Source organism: Xenopus laevis, chromosome 5S (genome assembly GCF_017654675.1).
Source record: "Xenopus laevis strain J_2021 chromosome 5S, Xenopus_laevis_v10.1, whole genome shotgun sequence".
Classification (NCBI taxonomy): domain Eukaryota; kingdom Metazoa; phylum Chordata; class Amphibia; order Anura; family Pipidae; genus Xenopus; species Xenopus laevis.
This window is the reverse complement of record NC_054380.1, coordinates 115,160,107-115,180,207: the sequence shown is the minus strand read 5'-3', so window position 1 is coordinate 115,180,207 and position 20,101 is coordinate 115,160,107. Positions and strand designations below refer to the sequence as shown.

Below are 20,101 nucleotides of genomic sequence, written 5' to 3'. Positions count from 1 at the left end.
TGTAGATACTGTGTGGGAATGATGCCAGTCTAGCAAATGTAAAGCTACATTATCTATGTGTATAGAAGTGAATCCTGGGGAAGGCAGCTTGTGTGCACTGAATCATTGATTGCACTATAAACAATCTTCAGTGCAAGTCCAGTTTGCCCTGAAATGCCTCTTTTATTTTAATCAACAAAGATTTATAAATGAAGTCTAATCTCTTTAAAAAGAAAAGGGGAATTAATTTTGATGTGGAGTCGATAAACTAAAACAATTTCCTTTTTAATAACTGTATGTACAGTATGATACACACGGGAAAAGCCAGAGAGAACAGATTGCTCCAAAATAACAGCAATAACTCAGCTTATTGAATTCTTGTACATGGGAAAGCCCTTTATGTAGGAGAAAAGCCATAAAGCACATTTATTGTTTTGTAAATATATAATTGGTCAGAATCATGTCAATGCAAGAGCAATTCTGGTTTGGAAATGAAATGGACGCTAAGATTGTGATTAACAAAAATGCACCATTGTACGGTATGTAAAAAAACATGGAGATTTGTGTCTGGAAATGCCACTGCACTGCATTCGTAACTGACCTTTTGATTCGTTAGAATTAAAAAAAAATGAAGAATAGAATGAAAAGTAATTTAAAAATCACGACCAGTTACAAACTGTCTTAGAAAGTCAATATCTGTTTCACACTAAACGTTAATTAAGATGAATGTTAAGTACCATGGGGAAAAGAATTACATTGACATGTATATCTCTTTTATGAAATTATCAGTCTGGATCACAGTACAGGTAAAGTATGGGACCTGTTATCCAGAACACTCTGGACCTGGATAATGGATCTTTCTATAATTTGGATCTCCATACATTAAGGGGCAGATTTATTAAGGGTCAAATAGTAAATTTGAATTCATATGTTAACATTTTTTTGGTCAAAACTCTCAAATTCGAATTGGAAATAAATCGAGATCCTTTGAACAACTCGAATTCAACTATTCGCCACTTAAAATCTGCCAAGTTCATGCATAAGTCAATGGGAGACGTCCAATGACCCATTTGAAGATGTTAATAGCCTTCCTGGCATTCGAGTTTTTTTTGGAGAAAAAACTAGATTTGAGTTAAGTCAAACGCAAATCGAATTTGATTAGAGTTTTCGGGGCACATTTACTGAAGGATTAGAATGAAAAATACTTCGAATTTCTAAGTATTTTTTTGGCTACTTCGACCATCGAATTGACTACTTCGACCTTCGACTACGACTTCAACTTCGAATCTAACGATTCGAACTAAAAATCGTTCGACTATTCGACCATTCGATAGTCGAAGTACTTAGCTTGAGTAAAGGATTAGAATGAAAAATACTTCGAATTTCAAAGTATTTTTTTGGCTACTTTGACCATCGAATTGACTATTTCGACCTTCGATTACGACTTCGACTTCGAATCTAACGATTCGAACTAAAAATTGTTCGACCATTCGATAGTCGAAGTACTTTCTCTTTAAAAAAAACTTTGACCACCTACTTCGCCACCTAAAACCTACTGAGCACCAATGTTAGCCTATGGGGAAGCTCCCCATAGGCTTTCCTTGCAATTTCTGATCGAAGAAAAATCGTTCACTCGATGGATTAAAATCCTTCGAATCATACGATTTTTCCTTCGATCGAACGAATTGCGGTAAATCCTTCGACTTTGATATTCGAAGTTGAAGGATTTAACTTCGATGGACGAATATCAAGGGTTAATTAACCCTCAATATTTGACCCATAGCAAATGTCGGTAATATTCGTTCGAGTTTTAGACGTTCAAATGTTTTCTTAAATAACCTCCCAATCTAATTTCAAGTATATTCGAATTTATTAGAGTTTAAAAAAAATTCACACAAATTCAAAATTCGACCTTTGATAAATGGGCCTCCAAGTCTACCAAAAAATTATTTCAACAAGTTTTTTTGCCCTAATAAGGATTAATTATGCCTAAATTGGGTACAAGGTACTGTTTTATTATTACAGAGGAAAAGAAAATAATTTTTTACAAATTTTTATTATTTGATTGAAATGGAGACTACGGGAGATGGCCTTCTCATAATAAGGAGCTTTCTGGATAATGGATCTCCCGATAATGGATTCTATACCTGTACATCAGTTCTAACACATCTTTTTATCTTTCTATTTTAGTTCTACAGATGCTTCACTGCCCTGATTCATTGCAACAAAGACGCCTTAGTCTCCAGCAACAAAGGTTCATCCAAAACCACCAAGATCATCTTAACCGTTCGCAAGCTGCCAGATACTAACTTCACGGTCAATGCGTCTTCCACCCCACCTACCAGCTCAGTGGCAAAAAATGAAGCCAACAATGCCGACAACAAAACTCACAACGGCAACACAAAACCAGCCAAGACTCTAGTTGCTCATTATACAATTTGATGTAACTGCTGTAATGTGACTTGTTCCTACTGAATAGGGGAGGATGGTGGGTTTGTTGCCTGAATGATGATGATGATGATGTGAATGAAATATTATAACCCATTTAAGGCAGGCGGATGGGCCTGTCGATTCTCAGGACACATTTGCAGAATTAACTTGACAGGTATTGCAGTTTACAGAAAATGTTAAATGTTAGAACCCCTTCCATCTCCCCAATTTTCACTACGGTGGGCAAAGAATTCCAGTGAGGTCCTGTTTTCCTTATGCACTGGAACTCAAAGAAGTTGGAGTAGGGACTGAAGATTCTGGACTTAAAGTTATTTGTAATGCATTATCAGGCTGTTCTTTACATGTATCTGTGTTTGTCTGTTTTTCTGTGGAAGAGAAATTCTTCTGTATGTTTATGTGCATTTCTAAAATAAGTACAGTGTACACTGTACTTATAGTGTGGGTATGCAGGGCAGGAGTTTTTCCATGCAGTTTTAGGAACACTGTGATCAGAACACAGAATGTGTACTTTTGCCTGAAAACACTGTGTAATACTAGATAAAGGAGCACATGTTTTACATTAATGCTAGAAAAATTATCAGCACTTTTTGTGCTTGCATGGGGGAAGCCATTTCCTGGTACTCACACAACTCTGCTTCCTTTCTTGCTAACATCACAAGCCTTATCATGGCAGGGATTTTAGATATGCTCTCGGGATTAAAGCCACTGCCCCACAGGAAAAAAGCTGTATTTATTTGCCTGTTTCTGTAAAAGGGCTCATCAGCATTTACTGCACTGCTGCTAGATATTCTGGCAATGACAGACACAAGGGGATTAGCACTTAGCTAAGTGAATTGATGTATTGAATTAATAAACTAATTAGGCATATGGATCTGAGCCTGCTAATGTGATTGGATCCTATTAAAACTTTTGTAAGGAATGAAATGGAATTATAATAAAAGAGGGTAATTGTGTGATGAGAGCATCATTTCAAGATCACAAATGCATAAATATAATGCTTAAAACTACACTGGGTAATATTAATGTAACAGGTGTTTGGGAGGGAGTACCCAAATCTTGATCTTGTTACTGCAGACTGCTATATAATAGGGACCCGGGCAAGGGGTCTAACTCCCAGCAACTCCCAGTAAGCACTGATAATAGTAGACTCTCTCTTCAGGTAGGGCCCTCGCTTATACATTCTGTATAATGGATGCCATACCTCTACTAGAAATTGTTATGGCGGTAAATATTTAAAATAACTTCAAGCCACGGCATAGTTATCAGATTTAGACTAGACAGACAGATGCGGTTGTGAGAGTGAGAGTGAGAGTCCCTGCAGGTTGGATGTTCTAGTGATATACTGCAGAAGCACAATGACAAAAGCTTCTGACAAAGACATACAGTATCCAAAGTGGGTGTTGAGGACATGCAGCTGCTGTGCTGTATATACTGTACTTGTACTTGAAAATTAGCAGGTGAGGCATAAGATCAGTTTATTAGCTATCTTTTGCTATCATTTGCTGAGCACTGACTGCTGTGTCAGGCAATGGCCAATGCACATTAAATTAATGCATTTTCAGTACAAAGACCAGTAAACTACTGTATAAACATGCAATAATTAGGGTTGCCATATTTCCCTGCAACTAACTCTGGGTAGGGGGTTAGGGTTAGGCCTAGATTTGTGGCAGAATTAGTTATGAGCACTGGAGTCTCCAATGATGTGCTGGACCTGACAGTAAAGACATACATGCGTGCATATTTGGAAAACTGGGCAGGAAGCTTTGATCCGAAGAGCCCTTCCGAAAAACCAGGCTGTCCGGGTCAAAACCAGGTGGCAGGTGGCAACCCTAGCAATACTTATAATGATTATCCCCTAGATCAGGGGTCTCCAACCTTTTTTTACCCATGAGCAACATTCAGATATAAAAAGAGTTGAGGAGCAACACAAGTATGAAACATTTTCCAGGGGGTGTCAAATAAAGGCTGTGTTTGGCTATTTGGTAGCCCCTATTTGGACTGGCAGCCCACAGGACACTCTGTTTAGCAGTACAACTGGTTTTTATGCAACCAAAACTTACCTCCAAAACAGAAATAAAAAAAATAAGCACCTGCTTTGAGGCCACTGAGAGCAATGTCCAAGAGGTTGGTGAGCAACTGGTTGGGGAACACTGTCCTAGATTAACATCAAACATGCTGAAACCTGTGAATATTTCTTCATACAGATGATTAGAAGACCATTATACAGGGGTTTATCTGTGCGCTGGTTTCTGGATTAGCTACTTTGCAAGAACCACGAATTTAGAAACATGGACTATTTTCAATTTCATTCAGTTTGTGCTTCAATAAAGAAATACTAACTACATTGGAAGGCTCTCCAGTTCCTACTTTTTCTGGTTATGATACTACATGGAGGTGGCTACTCCAGAAACTGTCGACGAGCCTTAAAAAAATTGAAACAATTTAAACGAGTGGATTAACAAGGAATACATTGTCTATTTTCAATTTCCTTCATAGTAAAATTAAAAACAATAAGCAAAAGGTATTTTTTAAGGGATTTCCTGATTTTTTATGATAAAGTGGACTTTGGACTTCTATAACCTGGTCCATGCATGTTGTGCCAAGGTTGAAGGAAATGCAATGTGTGTGTGTGTACACACACATATAAGGAGTCACTTACTGGGATATTGTTGCATTTCATGATTAAAAGAATGGAACACTGTGTGGGAAAAATACATTGTCAAATGCAACATTGTCTGGCAAAAATACCTCACTTTTGGGATAATAAAAGTCACAGAATTATTAAAGTACTTTTATCTATTTTCCTTTATTTTTATTTTTTTTCTTAATGTTCATTTATTCAAAATGCATAACTCTGGTCACGTTTTTCAAGTGTTTATTATCAAAACAGAAAAAAATAAATGTAAAAAAGAATTGCCACCTGATTCTAAGCACACAATCTATTGAAAACCTTGTCCTACCAGACCTAAATTGTATTACATCTTTATTACATATTCCTCTAGGTTAGAAACCAGTCCTTTGTGCAGCAGACACATTGTAAAACATATGGGCCCCAATGACTATGAAGATTTTCATTCATCCAGGTCATAGTATATCTAGTATAGGTAAATCTAAAAACAACTGGACTTGCTGAGTAATCAATGAAGACGTTTCACTACTCATCCGAGCAGCTTCTTCAGTTCAACTGACTGGTGTGGGAAATTCTCGGCATATAAACTCTTCCACTAATCCAATCACAATGGCACATTGTAACTCTTCAAAGAGGTGTAGATTCTGTGTAGTTACTGATTCTGTGTGGTTAATTATAAAAAACCTGGGGGTGGCATGCGCCTCATGTGGACTGGTTACTGGCCTAGAGAATTTGATCTCCTACTCGACAGCCACATGGAACAGAAGGAACAGGTGAGGCAGTAGGTGCAGCCGGGACCCCCCCCCCCTCGTCCGTGCGCATTTCTGCAGCGCGCAATCTGCCGGGGGGGCCCTGCGGGGGTGCCCTGGCCCAGTTGCACCCCCTGCTCCCCCAGTAGTTAAGCCACTGTGTATGTCCAGAATGCTTAGGACCTGGGGTTTTCTGGATAAGCACCTTTGTGAATTCCATATTTTTAGTTTTAGACACATGTAGTTATGACTTCTAATACTAGACTTTTGGCTCAAGTGAGAGTCAGAAACCCTAGGTTTAAACAAATCCAGGAAGTGCATATACAGTAAGGGTCCCTGACACTGGAATTTCAAAGTGAATTGAAAAGCTGAAGCCTGCCTAGCAGTATAAAACTGTATTACAATACTAACATTTTAAAAACTGTAAAATATAGAAAATAAACGTAAATTGCAAAGGGCTCAGGGACTCAATCTGAGTGAGTTTACATTGATTCTTTTTTTTTCCCTTTAAAAACAAATTTTCATATTCTGTGTGCTCAGGGGCATTAGGCATAATAGTCTTCAACCAAGTAATTAAGAATAGATGATTGGGATGTACAAGTTCATTTCTGGCTCTCATTTAAAGAATGTAGTGCCTAAAAGTATTTAGACATGCTAAGTAAAGCTGACAGTTTTCTACATTTGCCTGTTCTGAAGAACTAAACAATGAGTTAATTCCTGAACTGTTGGTGAATACCAGCTCATGCTTAGCAATTTGAAGTAGGGATAATTTTAGAACCTATTACCGTTACCAGGATTTATTAACAAAAATATTCTGATGGAGGAATCTTCATGCAAGTGTAGAAATGAGAAGGAGATATGTCTCACAAATGGGACCTGGGACTTCAATTGAATCATCAGAATATGGTTAAACCATTGAATGCTCATGATGGCATAAAACAAAATCACAATTGCATATATGAGTTGCTTTTACATAGTCTTGTATGGATCAGAGCTGGATATTCATTTCTAGAACTCTTGTCTACCTGTTGAGTAGCTAGCTGGCAATTGTCATTATTTTCAACAATTCCAGCTCTGGCCTTCTAAATACATTAGTTCCAATGGGTACACTAATCTTTTAAGAAGGGTTTCTTATGTCTAGGTTGGACAATAGAGTCACTATATGCAGTGTGGTTTTATTGACCTGGTGGATAGGAATGGGATTCGTATACAGGTATGGGAAACCCGTTATCCAGAAAGCACCAAATTATGGGAAAAGTCATCTCCTATGGAGGATAACAGGTAGAATACAGGTCCCATACCTGTATATTCAAATTGGTCTCTCAGCAGAATTGTCCCATACAGAGCAATATGTTTTATTCCCTTACTGTTTAATGCAGAGTTAGTGTGTTTAAAGCTTTGTCTATCATACGATTGCTGTCAGGGGCAGAACATCGGCTGATCTGTTCTTTTACTACTTTATTTGATCTGAATGGTTAGTAGCAGGTCGGGAGATGGGGAAGTCCGATCGTTCTAAGATTCGAACGATGGGATCTTTGCATCTATGGCCAGCTTTACTTACAGAGCTGAGTGTATAGATTGTGTAGATTTCTCCTTTGTGCAAAACTTTTACATAGGGAAGGTTCCAAGGTCATTGGATCTTAATATAACCATCTGAAATATCTCTACCTCTTGAGACATTTAACATATAGATGAAAATAATTGTCCGTCCCCTGCTGGCCTTCAAACATTTGCCAAAGGCGTTTCAACAGCTTTGAAAATATTTGCAAGTCTCTTGAAATTTTATGTGAATTTTTCTTCCTCTGAGAGATAACATAAGCAATTACATTGAATTGTGCTGAGCAACAAGGCTCTGCCTGAGATTATGTCCAGCCTTTTGCTTAGCAAGGAAAATGCACCTTAAATGATATTGGTGTAATGATTGCCTTCCCACCGGGGCATGGAATCTAACGCGAGAGTGCAACTGCTTGTGCATTCAGATGCTTTGAGCAAACCACACTAGAATTAGCCGTCTACTGAGATTCTTGAAATATGCTTGGGGGGCAAAGTGTTTTGTAGCACTGCAGCCGAGGGAGAAACATCTTGACATTGCCCCAACGATTGCCTGAAATCGTTTGTACAATTTCTGGTGTTGTCAGCAGAAGTACAGCATTTAAAGTACATAATACATTGCTCATAAAAAAATATTTTATCGTTTTCTACAGTGGCGTAACTACTAAGCATTTTCCCCCCCAATCTTTGGAGGGGCCCAGTGCTCTCCCCTACACAAGGTCCGCCTCTTCCAAGATCATTCACTCCCCCTGTCTAGTGACCCCCCCCCACGATAAGCCCTAGGCATGTGCCTCTTCTGTATACCCCTAGTTCCGGCCCTGGGGGGGATGCAGCTCCTGCTGGTAGCAGATTTGGGGCCATCCTCTCTATAGGTAGAGGCAGCCAAATACTCAGTGGTGGAAATAATGACATAGTGCTGCTCTCAAGCCTTCACTGAGGAACAGCAGAGAACAGTTGCAGTCTCTTATGGAATTCTGGCTTTAGAATATTGCCTTGGGGTGAGGCTGGCAAGGTTGTATTTATTTGATCAAATGGTAATAAATGCTGTGCCCATTTTACACCATTTCTTGTTCCTGCTGTTTGATTAAGGTATGTAACAATGTAATAATAAACTAAGGGATGCACCGAATTCACTATTTTGGATTTGGCCGAATCCCCGAATTCATCTTGGAAGATTTGGCCGAATCCCGAACCTGAATCCTAATTTGCATATGCAAATTAGGGGCAGGGAAGGAAAATTTGGAAAAAATTGGTTTACTTCCTTGTTTTGTAACAAAAAGTCACGTGAAATCCCGCCCTCCCCACAATTTGCATATGCAAATTAGGATTCGGTTCGGCCAGGCACAGGGATTCAAATCCTACTGAAAAAGGCCGAACCTTGGCCGAATCCCGAACCGAATCCTGGATTCGGTGCATCCCTACAATAAACCAAAAAACTTCACTGCATCATGCATTGGATTTGATTACTCATCAGCAGTTTAGCATATAGAGCTGCTAGATTTCACTCTTTATTAAAAGATCCATAAGACAATAGATCTTAGGTAGCAAAATGACATTTATATGTATCCATGAAACAATAGAAGCATATTCCAGACAGAATTGTTGACATAGTTGACATGTTGAAATGAAGATTATTGTTGAAGATTGTTATTGCCAGGGAGGCAGATGGTGTACACTGTCAATTTATTCTCTAGCATATGACAATGTGAAATGAATGATTAATGCCATGATTTTAAAATACTACGACAGCCCTATATTCTGCACCCCAATACAATGAGATTTAGCTCTTAAAAATTGATATTAGCACCTCAAGCACATGGGCTTGATATGTTGCACAACTAATCCCAATACAAGAAAGACACAATACAGACCAAACTTTTGGTGGTGCAAAAGGCTGCAGCTTGTTTATTGAAAATTCATAACAAATTGATAATTCATTAATTAACCTAACAACAGACAGCCTCTGTTACAGTTCATCAAAGGCCACCATATTTATAACCAAGCTATACCAACTTTGCCATACCTTAGCCAGAGCCAAATCTTACCAAAACTCATTCCTCCGCTTACAATTCAAGCTGTGTCAAACTATTTTTTTCTCTTTAAATAAGCATGTGTTAATAGTAGCCTAGTCTCCTAGATGACAGTATGAAGTACTGATGTAAACCCACCCCAACAGAGCCTCTATTTGTGCCCCTAACTTTCCTGCCACTGAACAGGTGCACCAATAGTCTACCAGGACACTTACAGTAACTGTGTCTATTACCCCAGAGATCCTAACCTCTAGTCACTTGCTGGACTAAACCATTAGCTTCCACCAACCCATGTGCAGAAAGGGTTCACATTTGTCACAAATTTTGCTTCATTATACTCTATGTTAGTACCAACAAGCAAGTACAGGTATGGAATCCATTATCTGGAAACACGTTATCCAGAAAGCTCCTAATTACAGAAAGACCCCCATAGTCTCCCATAAGCGCAATTTTATCCAAATAATCCAAATTTTTAAAAATTATTTCCTTTTCTCTGTAATAATAAAGCAGTACCTCGTACTTGATCCCAACTAAGATATAATTAATCCTTATTGGAAGTAAAAACAGCCTGGTTTATTTAATGTTGTCATAGTAACATAGTAAGTTAGGTTGAAAAAAGACACACGTCCATCAAGTTCGACCTTTTAACTCTATTTTAACCTGCCTAACTGCCAGTTGACCCAGTGGAAGGCAAAAACCCAATTTTAAGCCCCTCTAATTTGCCTCAGAGGTGAAAAGATTTCCTTCCTGACTCCAAAATGGCAATCGGACTAGTCCCTGGATCAACTTGTACTATGAGCTATCTCCCATAACCCTGTATTCCCTCACTTGCTAAACACCATCCAACCCCTTCTTAAAGCTATCTAATGTATCAGCCTGTACCACTGATTCAGGGAGAGAATTCCACATCTTCACAGCTCTTACTGTAAAAAACCCTTAATATTTCTATGGAATATCTTAATCAGAATGGATGACCTTGTGTCAGCTGGAAAGACCTACTGGTAAATAAATCATTTAGATTATTATATGCTCCCCTTATATATTTAAAAATAGTTATCATATTCAGCACTATTATGATTCTCTCTTTGCCGCTGGAATAACAAAACCAGAACAAAACAATGTTAATGTGTTTGCTTGTGGAGCTTTGTGTGTCTTTCATTGAGATCTGTGTATGTCTTTCGTTGCACATTTCACTGTGTATCTGCAGATCAGATCATTATTTTTCAATGGCTTATCCGTTTATACAAACTGTTCGCTTAAGGTCATCACAAGGGTGAAAAGATGTTCTTTTCTGCATTCCTTTTATCTAAAGAAAGATCCACAGTAAAACTGAGTTTTACAATCCATTGTAAACAGTAACTTCCTTTTAAATTATAGCAATTAGGGATGTAGCGAACTGCCGATTTGGTGTTCGCGAACGCCGTTCGCGAACACCGGCAAAAAATGCGAACGTTCACGAACAGTTTGCGAACTTCGAACACCGCTAAAATCGTTCGATTCGAACGATCGAAGGATTTTAATCGTTCGATCGAAGGATTTTCATTCGAATCGAACGATCGAAGCCATTCGATCGAATGCTTTTCATTCGATCGAATGCTTACAATCGTTCGAACGAATGGAAATCGTTCGATTTTTAGCGGTCGAAGGAATTCGAATGGTCGAATGGTCGAACGATCGAACGCGAACTCAAAATGCGAACGTTCCCAAACGTTCGCGAACATTCGGCGGACGCGAACGGTCGAAGTTCGCGCGAACTAGTTCGCGGGCGAACAGTTCGCTACATCCCTAATAGCAATACATTCATAATGCTCTTTGCTGGGAATGCCCTTCCAGGGTGATGTTGGGATGGAATATGCTATTAATGCCTTTAAGAGGGGCTTGGATGAATTTTTGAACAAAAATAATATCCAAGACTATTGGGATTTTAAGGTCTACAGTTAGTTTAGTATAGGTATGTGTATTTTTGAACATGTATGGGTAAGGCATACGTTATCCAGAAACCCATTATCCAGAAAGATCTGAATTATAGGAAGGTCATCTCCCATTGACTTCATTTTAATCAAATAATTAAATTTTTGAAAATTGATTTCCTTTTTCTCTGTAATAATAAAACAGTAGCTTGTACGTTATAATGGATATAATTAATCCTTATTGGAGGCAAAACAATCCTATTGGGTTAAAATAATGTTGGATTAATTAATGGAGATACAAATTACAGAAAGACCCCTTATCTGGAATCCCCCCAGGTCCCGAGCATACTGGATAACAGGTCCGACACAACTGGGGATCATTTTAGGGGTTGAATTTGAGGTCTTTTTGCTAACCAAATTATATATGTCACAAATTCATTGACAGAATTATTTCAAATGCTCATGCCATTGATGCAAAAGGTCAACAAAAGACCAGCATAAAAGTAAGAAGCATAAAAGTATTCCCTGTAGAAATCATTTGGGTTTGGTAAAAAATAAATAAATAAAACCACACCAATAAATAAATAACACATTCTTATTATTACACAAATATAACAGTGAAGCTGACGTTTACAGCCTAACTTAAAATATGTATAATTAAACATTCTTCTTTGTGCAATCAATATTCATGGATCACACAGCAGATCGAACAATTTATGACAATATGTAGGGATATAAGAAGTGTTCTAAAATCAAAATTCTATATGTGTAAACGTATGTGTGTATAAATGGAAATAATAACAGCATCTTATCGGATAAGCCTTCTGAGGATAAGGGACCACTGGGAAAAAAAATCTATATGGGAGAAATAGAATAAGGAAAATCTAGATACAGATATTGTCCATATATCTATAATACATTGACACCCTTAGAAAGGAAAAAGATGTTACGAATGAAATGATAAAAATGTATTCTACAATTAAAGTACTTTAATCGATTTGAACACCAAACATTGATTCTTTGCACTCTGTTGTGCAGTTTTATTATATTATTTTTCAAAAAACTTATATAATTATAAAGAATTCAGAATACAATTACAAGTAGTGATGGGTGAATTTATTCGCCAGGCGCGGATTCGCGGTGAATTCGCATGATTCTCCGCCAGCGAATAAATTCGTGAAACGCCCGCGAAAATTCGCGGCAAAAATTTGCCGGCATCAAAAAAAATTTTTTCGAAAAAACGGACGCCGGCGTCAAAAACGAGGCGCCGTTTCGCTAATTTTTCGCTGTTTCGAAAATTTCGCGCGAAATTCGCAAATTTTTCGGCGAAACGGCGCAAATTCGCCCATCACTAATTACAAGTACATGTAAAATTATACAAGTAAGATTTTGCCAAATGAAATAAAACATAATTTTATGCAACATTAAAGGGGACCCATCACCCAAAAAAAAATATTCAAAATCCTATTTTATCACATTAGTCAAGCAAAATGAATTTTAATTACACAATATAAATTATCTGAAACTTGTTTCCTTGAGTCTGTGAATTCATAATTACATCAAGCAGGCAGGAGCCATTTTGTGGACACCGTTATTAAGGCAAGTCTTAAATCATCTCAGAATCTTGTTTGTGCACCAGAATAGGGGACCTGATGTCCATCCCCATGTCCTGGCTACACAAAATGGTGAAGAGAACGGGGGAATGTGGGGAGAGTAATTGTCTGACCCGCCTCTATGCCTAAGGCATAGAGGAGGAGCTGACAATATTTGATTGACAGCTGAGATTTTAAATGAGTTTACAACAGCTGAATGAATGCTTTAATACAGAAATTGGATTTCATGTTTAATTTGAAAAGGACTTTTATTATACAGATTTTTGTGTCTGGGTGTCCACTTTAAAGTATTAGGTGGCCATACAGGGGCAGATTTAAGCTGCAGATCAGAGTCCTTTAGTTCTATTTAGCACCTTTCTTGCCTGTGTAAGGGCCTCTGCCAATATACTAGGTATACTAGGTATTATGTCTACATTAATACAATGTATTTGATTGTTTTTTTATTTGTTATTTTTGCTACTGGCTAACACAGTACCATAGCTACCCAAAACATAACAAATTGACGAGGAGATGTCTCTTCTACCTCTGCAGCAGCCTGCACCTTTTCTTCCAAACCCTGGTGAGCCTACCATACCTTTTACTGCTTGGATCCGTATGTTTGAAAATTGCTGCTGACCAAGGGGAGATTTCTGCTGCTAGAAAGCGTGCTTTACTTATTCACTGCCATGAAACTGCTCTTACTGCTATAAGGAACTTTTTCATGCCAAGAGTAAATGTGGTTGCTGAAAGAAACAAATTCCGCCAACGTGGACAACGTGGAAAAAACAAACTCACCTCGCATTAGAGAGAGACTGCTCCTAGAGCAGGATTTAACCCTTGCAAATGCTATTTCAGTTGCTAGCCAAATTGAAAAAGCAGTGGCAGAGGCTAAAACTTTCAGGGAACTGCTGGGAAAGTACAGATTGTGAATTCAATACTGTGGCCTAATAATGCACAGTCACAGGCAAAACACTGTGCTAGGGAAAGAGATTCACCTACACTGCAAAACCATACAGCAAATACAAATAGAAAATGCTGCTTTCTCTGTGGTTAAACACAACACACTGCAAATCATGTTACATGTCCAGCAAAAGCTAAACGATGCTGCAAATGCACAAGGACATTTTGCTAAGATCTGCCGTAGTTCTACTAAAGATGTTCATGAAGTCACTACTACAAATTTTACAGTATTAAGTGTGGATAAAGCTGGTACATTTATTCCAGACAAGTTTATATGCACTGTCAGTGTCAGTACTGCTTCTGCTGACAAGGGACACTCCATTAACGTGATGCTTGATACAGGTTCAGCTGTTTCTATACTACCAAAGGATATTTTCTTGAATTAAAGATCCGCTTGTTGCACCTGCCCTGAAACTGGTCAGTTACTTAAAGGATCCAATCCCTGTGCTTGGTTGTTTGCCAGTGACTGTACAATTTGAATCAAATACTGCAAAATCTGACATTTACATTGTGAATATACTTGGAAGGGATCTCTTTGCTGCATTAAACCTACAATTAGTTGATGGTCTCATTACTACAGCACCAGTGCCGGCCACACAGCCAGTGTCTAAAATTTCACCACAAAGCAACACTTCATTGGGTTGTGCAAAGAACTTTGTACACAAAGTTAAGGTGAGACCAGATGTAAAACCAGTACCATTCCCTGATTCAGCATGGGAAAAACTTGCTATTGATATTGTTGGCCCTTTTACAGATGCTCTTATAGACTGTAGATTTGCTATAATTTTGATAGACTATTACAGTATTTTACAGATGCTCCTATAGACTGCAGATTTGCTATAATTTTGATAGAATATTACAGTAAATGGACAGAAAATGAAATGGGGAGCTGTGAACACAGTGTTACTAAGGCGATCACACTGCAAGTTTGTGTAGATTAAACTACTAATCACAAGAGGCGAAAAAAAGAAGAAGAAGAAGTGAAATCAAAACACTGTTAGTCTAGTTTATCTTAGAAGTGAGTGTCTATAGACTAACAGTGTTTTGATTTCACTTCTTCTTCTTCTTCTTTTTCTCCTCTAGTAAATGGACAGAAATTGCATTTGTTTCTCATATAACATCAGCTACAGTAATAACATTTCTGTCTACAGTCTTCAGCAGAGAAGGTAATGCAAAGGAGTTAATATCAGACAACAGACCACAGTTTGTCTCATATGAGTTTGAATCCTTTCTGAGAGAGAGGAATATTGTGCATAGGAAATCTTCAGTGTATTGCCCACAAGCAAATGGAGAAATCAAGCGATTCAACAGTCTGAAAGAAACACTACAGACAGCAAATCTTACTGGGAAATCTTGGAAAGTATCTACAACAGAGTTCCTACATAACTACAGAGCAACATGCCATGCAACAACCCAATCATCTCCAGATGAATTATTACATGGCAGATAGATGCGCAATAAACTACATGTTGCAGACATCAAACTTCCACAAAATACTGTGCCTACAAAATCATCTACTGCTGACATTGTGAAACGTCAACAAGCCAAATGTAAGGCTTATACTGACAGAAAACATGGTGCAAGAGAAGTATACTTTCAGCCTGGATCTTTAGTCAGAATTAAGAAACCAGGAATACTGAAACAAGGACAATCTAAATTTACTACACCACTTGAAGTGAGACGCCAGCGAGGACCATACACATATGTACTGTATGATGGACGCATATGGAATGCAAGTCATCTTGCTCCTGTTAGATATGACTTTGGAGAAGCTCCATTTGATGAAGGACATTTTCCTACTCCTGATGTCAACTGCAATAGGCCTGAAGAAAGTGAACTTATAAGGCGTACTGAGAGAATCTGAAAACTACCTGCATGGACCAAGGACTATGTGATGTGACTAATGTATATTATTGCTTTAAGATGCATTGTTGTTGTTGTTTATTACATTTGCCCAAATGCTTTCCTACTATAGGGGGAATATGTGGTGTTTATACAAATGGCCTATAGATGTCACTGTGCTCAGACTTATACTGTGCATACTTCCTGACAGCTTAAAAGTGAAAGTTACTGTTGTGTAATGCCTGCATGAGTCTCTGCTAATAAAGCACTGTAATACTCTACTCATCCTCGGCTACCGAAAATATAACAAAAAGTTAACTGAAAGATGAACAATGCTCTTTCTTCGTGAACTCTCTACATCATACCAAAAGTTAACTCAAAGATGAACAATGCTCTCTGTTAACGCTCTACATCAGGAGTGCCCATACTTTACTAATGAGAGGTCTGCTTTTTTTGGTGTTGCCCCAATATGATCTAGATCCATAAAAGTATTGTTAGCATTCTGTTCCATGGAAAATATTATTTAAATACTGATTTATGGGAAAATATATATTGCTATAATTAACAAACAACTATTTATTATGTAACCTTAATGTAATAAATATCTGAATGAAACAGGAAGGTGATTTGTTAAATTGTCTTGAGATCTACTGATCACCAGTTAAAGGTCTACTGGTAGATCCCGATCTACCTTTTGGGCACCCCTGCTCTACATCATACTAAAAGTTAACTCAAAGGTGAACAACCCCTTTAGAGAGAGGGCAAGATAAAACAAATATATTTAGTCATAAGACAGTGTGGCAGCATTTTAATGAACTTCCACTTTGACACTGGGGTGTGTAAACATTCCATCAAGGATTCTATAGGAGTAATTTACAAACCCTGGGTGCAAAAGTGAAAGAGTACTAAGAATAAGCACAAGAGCATGCACTTTACTGCTTCCTTAGACAGCAATAGAGCTGAGGAATGAAGCATTAGCAGCTGAGAAAGAGAAGAAACATTCCTTTACTGCATAAAGTCAGATTATGGTTTTCCTTTTATAACTTATTACATGGAAATTTTGAATAAAATTGTCTTTAAAGACAGAAGGAAATTAGCTTTGTTACAAGTAGGGAACAGGAATAGAGAGCAATGTATATAATATAGATAGTTACAGCTTTCAACATGTTCAGTTAGGATCATTCAACCAGGGAAAGTGTTAAATGAAAATTGGCAACAGTTCAACAAAACTAGCAAGGCATGCTCCCCAAAGAGCCCTCTGCCTAAAGGGTGTGAATTACGACAAGCATGTTGCACTAATACTCTACATCACATTCATGTACATGGGCAAAAGTAGTCATTTAGAAACACATAATGATCCATTCCGAAAGGGTAACAGAACTCTGTTTCCAATAACTTCTTCCCTATGTTCCTCATGTTTTCCAAGCTGGCATTTAAACGTTATTCCATCACATTCTAGACAAGACATATTACTTTCAATTTCACCTTTCATTGCCTCTAACGAGGCTTCAATGCCTGAATCTTCTGCAAAAAGAACCTAGAAAGGAAATAGTGGCATTAAGTACAAGGACAAGGTACTGTTTTATTAATACAGAGAAAAAGAAAATAACTTGTAAATATCTGGATTAGTTGATTATAATGGATTATTATGGGAGACAGTCTTTCCATAATTCGAAGCATTCTGGATAACGTGTTTCCGGATAATGGATTCCATACCTGCATTCTGTGTATTCTGCCATTTCTTTCAGGAAGTCTGGAATGTAAAATATGATAATAATTCCTGGGAAGGTAGCGATCAGTGAGAACCTCAATGGGACAATAAACGAGTAAATTCTACTGTCTCTTAATTGCTGAAATGGGCTTTGAGTAACCACATTTGTTTCCTTCATAAGATCTCTTTGTATTCCTTTCTACAATCTACACATCTGGCAACTGTCTTATAACTTCTAATTTATAATTTGTTATAATGTCAAGTTCTAATCTTTTGAAATGGGGGCAAGTACAGTGATGAGCAAATCTGTCCCGTTTCACTTTGCCTAAAAAACTGCTTAAAAATTCGCAAAGCACTGAACAATTTTTTACAACAGTTTTTCCATGCACAACTTTTTCTCTCACTCTAAATACATTAAAGTCAACTGCCATTTTTTCTTGTGGCGACTTTTTGTCCAAATGCATTAAAGTCAGTGCGCGTTTTTTTTTGCAACTTTTTTGTCATGGCGACTTTTTGTCTTGGTGACATTTTTGTCTTGGCGACATTTTTGCCTTGGCTACTTATTGTCCAAATGCATTAAAGTCAATGGGCATTTTTTCTCAAGTTTATTCTCACGTCAAATGCATAAAAGCCAATAGGCATTTTTTCTTATGGTGACTTTTTTGTCTCAGTGACATTTTTGTCATGGAGACTTCAAAAATCTATGCCTGGCAAAAAAATTCACTCATCACTATTCAAGAATAAGTGCCTGATCACCACTTAAATCCGGGAAATAATCAGGGAATAAATGTTGTTTTAGATTTCGCCATTAGTAGGAGTTGGCAACTTTATTGTGTGTGTGTGTGTGTGGGAGGGGGGCTCATCCGGGATTCTTATGCATTTGGGAGGGGGTTGGGTGTCTCATCCCTCCAAAAAGGTTGTTGTTGCAGGGAACAAACACATAAAAAATAGTTTTGAAATATGTATTATGGTCACCTTTGTAGAAGTCAGCACTATGAATTGGCCTTTGTAGGTGTGTGTGGGGTGAGATTGACATGGTCCCCTACACTCAACAAATCTAGAACCCTCTGAACCCTGAAAGTCATGTGGTTTTGTGAAGTGAGTTTTTTTCTACTTCAAATGAACTTCAATGTCTCTTTATTTATTAAAAAACATGAATATAAAAACCTGGATTGAATACAATTGTAAAAAAAAAAAATTAATTTGTGAGCTTTCATGCTTAAAAAAACCCTCAAAAAACTTGAAAATCTTGAATTAAAAAAAAATAGCTTGAATTTCACTTAGGAAGACTACCATAGACTTCTACATGAACTCGCAAGCTTTTATTGTTTTGAAAATATAAATTGAATTTTTCCGTTCTTATGCAAAAGAAATTCTAATTCCAGCAAAAGTTTTAATTTGAACGTTGATAAATCACCCTCTTATTGTTGACAAGCACCGGGCAAATACAGTATAATTCAATTCTCAAATAAATTGCTTTATTTGAGAATCCAGAAGTGTTATCATATATGCAAAAGGTATCTAAATCATTTTCGTTAAATTTTGAATTGTTTGCTAGGGTGTGCTTTGATTTGGTTTTAGTCCCTGGAAATGACCTGCATCAAAATGTGAGCAAAATGATAATCTTAAACAGTAGCTGCTTATCAGGGACAATGCTAATAAACTGAGATTAATTTGACAGCATAGCATGGCCTTATCATTCTTGTGTTCTAGAACGTACAACATTCAAAGGGATGTATATCAGGCCATCGAAACGTTTCGCCAAGCGTAAATTTGCCAGGACAACGTTAATTCCCTAAAATACAAAGTTGCCTCCAGGGCACCGAACGCTGGCAAAGATGTGCTAGCGTTACGTCGGCAAGCAAAGCGAAGTTGCGCTAGCGTTGGCTAATTTGAATACGGCAGTAAGTGAAAGTTAAATGGACGTATATGTTGCAGCAAAATACATTACACTACACAAGTCCAGGGAACCTTAATAAAATAAAATAGAGTTGTTATAATGCCCTACACATGAGCCAATGTGACGTCACTTTCAACTGCATAACGTACAACACTCCCTACCCTCCTTTTCTCTTGCTGGATTTCATGGGGAAGTATCTATCAACAGGGGAGTCGTTTTTGGGGCAGGGGGTTTCGCAAAACTTTTATTTACAATATAAGCATCCGAGGGCCACCTCCTTAAATTTATCATTCTAGGCACAGGCCCTAAAATGCCTATATGGTATATAAAAAAAATGCTTATGTTCCCAGCTTCGAACAGAGGAGCATGTGCACTGGCCCAGGACCACACATATGACTTTAGCGTGTGTGTGTGTACCACTTTACTAATCATTGCAGTGCAGGTTAGGAACTAAAATGACACAGCCAAACATTACAGCTACCATCCTGATCAATATTTAGATAAGTAAAATTGGAGATCAGTTAAGTTGTGGAATATGTGGGAGATGCAGTGAAGGGCTGAGAGTCATCTACACTGATGTATAACGGTCATTTACAAAGTGGAAAGCAGGGTGAAAAGTGTGTGTAATCCAACAATTATTCACCCTTATTGCTTTGTGCATTCCACTGTATTATTGCTGTTCTCTACAGTCTAGAATATAAATCGCTGGCAGGATGGCACTTGGAGAGCTTTGTTTTCCGAAGTCGCCCAAGTTTCCTTGTGAGGCAACTTCGGGTAACTTCGAAAAATGAATCGCA

At 37.8% G+C, this 20,101-nt stretch overlaps 1 protein-coding gene across 1 annotated transcript in view; it reads left to right on the top strand.

Moving 5' to 3' along the window:
• Positions 1-2,848, top strand: part of tmtops.2.S (multiple tissue opsin, gene 2 S homeolog) — an 81,977-nt gene extending 79,129 nt beyond the window's left edge. The window contains exon 4 of the mRNA XM_018265858.2: positions 2,170-2,848. Coding sequence (XP_018121347.1) covers positions 2,170-2,421 — 252 coding nt within the window. The 3' untranslated portion in view covers positions 2,422-2,848. The remainder of the gene's footprint in view (positions 1-2,169) is intronic.
• The last annotated feature ends 17,253 nt before the right edge of the window (positions 2,849-20,101 follow it).